General features: G+C 67.9%; 1 protein-coding gene across 1 annotated transcript in view; it reads left to right on the top strand.

Moving 5' to 3' along the window:
- The window catches only part of R3HCC1L (R3H domain and coiled-coil containing 1 like), a 5,839-nt gene that overhangs the window by 1,385 nt on the left and 1,903 nt on the right, over positions 1–2,551 (top strand). Inside the window, exons 3-4 of the mRNA XM_085325651.1 lie at positions 7–243; positions 2,370–2,545. Of these exons, the coding sequence (XP_085181777.1) occupies positions 7–243; positions 2,370–2,545 (413 nt within the window). The remainder of the gene's footprint in view (positions 1–6; positions 244–2,369; positions 2,546–2,551) is intronic.

The following is a 2,551-nucleotide window of genomic DNA, read 5'->3' as shown; positions in this document are numbered from 1 at the left end:
GCGCGCGGCGGCCAGCACGGCTCCCCCGGCACGGCGGCTGGCGGTGCTGGGGCCGAGAGCAGCCCACGGCACCCGGGTGAGGGGCCGGCGCGGGCGGACGAGGACGCCGGAGGTCCCCGCGGCGCGCAGGACGGCAGCTCCCCAAAGCCCGGCCAGGCCAGCGCGAGCCCGGGAGCCGAGGAGAGCTGGGACACGCTGTTCAACGACGACGGYGACTGCCTGGACCCGCGCCTCCTGGAAGAGGTAGGTGCGGCGCCCGCGGGGCTTCGCGGCCGGGGGTGCAYGGGGGCCGGGGCCGGGCGAGGGGGATCTTCCCTTTACAGCGCCCTAAGTGCACGCGGTAAAACGCGCCGGAGCGCTGTAAACTGCAACTGCACCCTCGTGAAACTGGGGCTAGTGATAAAGAAATGAGCCGAGACGGATGGGCTCCCGTTGAACTGGCAACGTGAAGTTTCCTCAAAAGCGCAGCTTCTTAATCGGCTGTGGCTCGCTACCGTGTCTTCCTGGGAGCGCGCGCCTGAATTTACTACGATTAGCTGCTCGGCGCTGGGAGCCGCGCGGCTCTCCTGCCGTTTCCCGGGGAAGCGCAGCTTTCGCAGTGGGGCTGCAAATCCGTTATTGCGTTTTAAATCAGCAGCGTAAAACTGGCAATTTTCGGCATGACGTTAATGTCCCGAAAGTTAACAAACAGCGCTAATATTGCTGGAGCGCGCGCCCAGCCGCGGGCCGAGAGCGAGGTTCGACGCCGGCGGACGGTGCCCCATAGCAGTCGCTCCGAAGAGGCGGGACGAAGCCGCGGCGGCGCCGTTCGGTGCTGGGTACCGCGCGTGCGGGGCGGGATGCTCTGCCGCTGGCTCGCGGCCGCCGTGGTGCAGAGGAGGGCGAGGAGGCGGCGGCGGTCGGGCTCGGCGCGCCAGGAGCACCCGCCGGGCGAGCCGCGCTCCTGGCGCCTCCGGGCACGGGCGCCCCGGCTCCCGTGCGTGGCGCTGCGGCATCCGCGTTGCATTCCCTGCGCGCAAGCTCTCCGTATTTTTTTTTTTCCTGAAACCGGTGAATAAGGGGCTTATTAATTCCCAGTTGCTCTCTCGCGCCCTCGGCTGCCCCGTGCTGCTCTCGCGGCTTTCCAGCCCCTCGCTCTGGAGCCGCAGAGGCAGACGAGACTGCTCAGGGAGGGAGCAGAGTCTCGGGGAGATGGAGCTGTTGTTAATTAACAGAAAGGACAAGAAAATTAGTAGTGTTCTTCATCATAACTGAATCCTTATGCGCTGCAGATAGCTGGCGGAGAGCAAGATTTATGACGTTCTATATGGAGACGAGATTTCTGATAGCAGACGGCTCTTTAATCTAGCAGGAAAAAACATAACGCGAAGCGTTGGCTGAAGCCAAAGCCAGACCGATTCAGACTAGAAATAAGGCCCCCGTTCTTATCCCCGGGGGTAATTAAAGCCCCGAGCAATTTCCTTGCGGGCTCGGTGGATTCTCCGTCGGTTCGATGGGCGTCTGGCTGCAGGCGTGGGGCTAGCCCGGAGCTCGCGGGGGTCCCGGGGGTCCCGCGAGGGGCCGGGCGGGCTCGGAGGGGGCCAGCGCCCGCTCCGCTCGGGACGGCAGGGAAGGGCTCGCTCCTCGCAGCGGGTTTCTCCGCCCGGCGTCTCCGGCTAGGGTAAATCTTTAGCAAGCAGTGGGCCGGGAGAGGCGGGCTTCGTTTCCTGCCCGTGCCATCGCCGCGTCCGCGGGGGCCGTGCCGCCCCGGGGTCTGCGGGGTCGCGTGCTGCCCCCAGCGCCGCTGCTGCCCCGCGGTCCGTGAAGGTCGAGGAGCGCTCCGGCGCCCTGCGCCCGGGCTCGCTCGTAGTCCTCCCCGGCGCTCCCCCAGCGCCCCGCTCCGTCGTGCATCGCCGCGGGGCGCCGGGCCGGGGCAGCCCGGCTCTGCCGACAGCGCTGCCTCATCCCGCCGGCTCCATAACTCAGCCCTCCCCTCCGCCGGCATCCAGCCGCCCTGCCGGCACCCCCTCACCTGCCGTGAATCCGTCTTCCCCATAAAGTTGTCGGAGCGAATGCTTTTTATTGACTGAGCCGGCCGGGATTTATGGACTCTAAGCTGCCAGCTGCGGCGTGCTCGGCTGGGATCGCTCGGGGCAGCGGCCGGGGCGCTGGGCCGAGCTGCTGCCCCGCCGCCCCCCGAGCCCCTCCGTGCGGGGCCGGTGCCTGTCACCTTTTAAAAGCAACGTTGGAAAATGGGGGAGAGGTGGGGAGGAGTGACGGGYGCTGTGTTTTGGGGCTGGAGGAAGTGCTCGGGGCGCCCGGCGGCACGCGTCCGCGGGCGGCGGGCCCGGGGGGCTCACCGCGGCGCCTGTCCCCCCCCTGCCCCACAGCTCTCGGGGGGCGAGGAGCGCCGGGAGAGCCTCCAGGAGCCCCGCTTCGACTACTACGGGGCCGAGCCGGCCGCGCCGGACCTCGGCGACGACGAGCTGCCCCACGTCATCGAGATCTACGACTTCCCCCCGGATTTCCGCACCGAGGACCTGCTGCGCGTCTTCTGCAGCTACCAGTGAGT

This window comes from Rhea americana, unplaced genomic scaffold (assembly GCF_003343005.1).
Source record: "Rhea americana isolate MKP2758 unplaced genomic scaffold, rheAme1 scaffold_122, whole genome shotgun sequence".
Classification (NCBI taxonomy): Eukaryota; Metazoa; Chordata; class Aves; order Rheiformes; family Rheidae; genus Rhea; species Rhea americana.
This window is presented reverse-complemented; position numbering and strand designations above follow the sequence as displayed.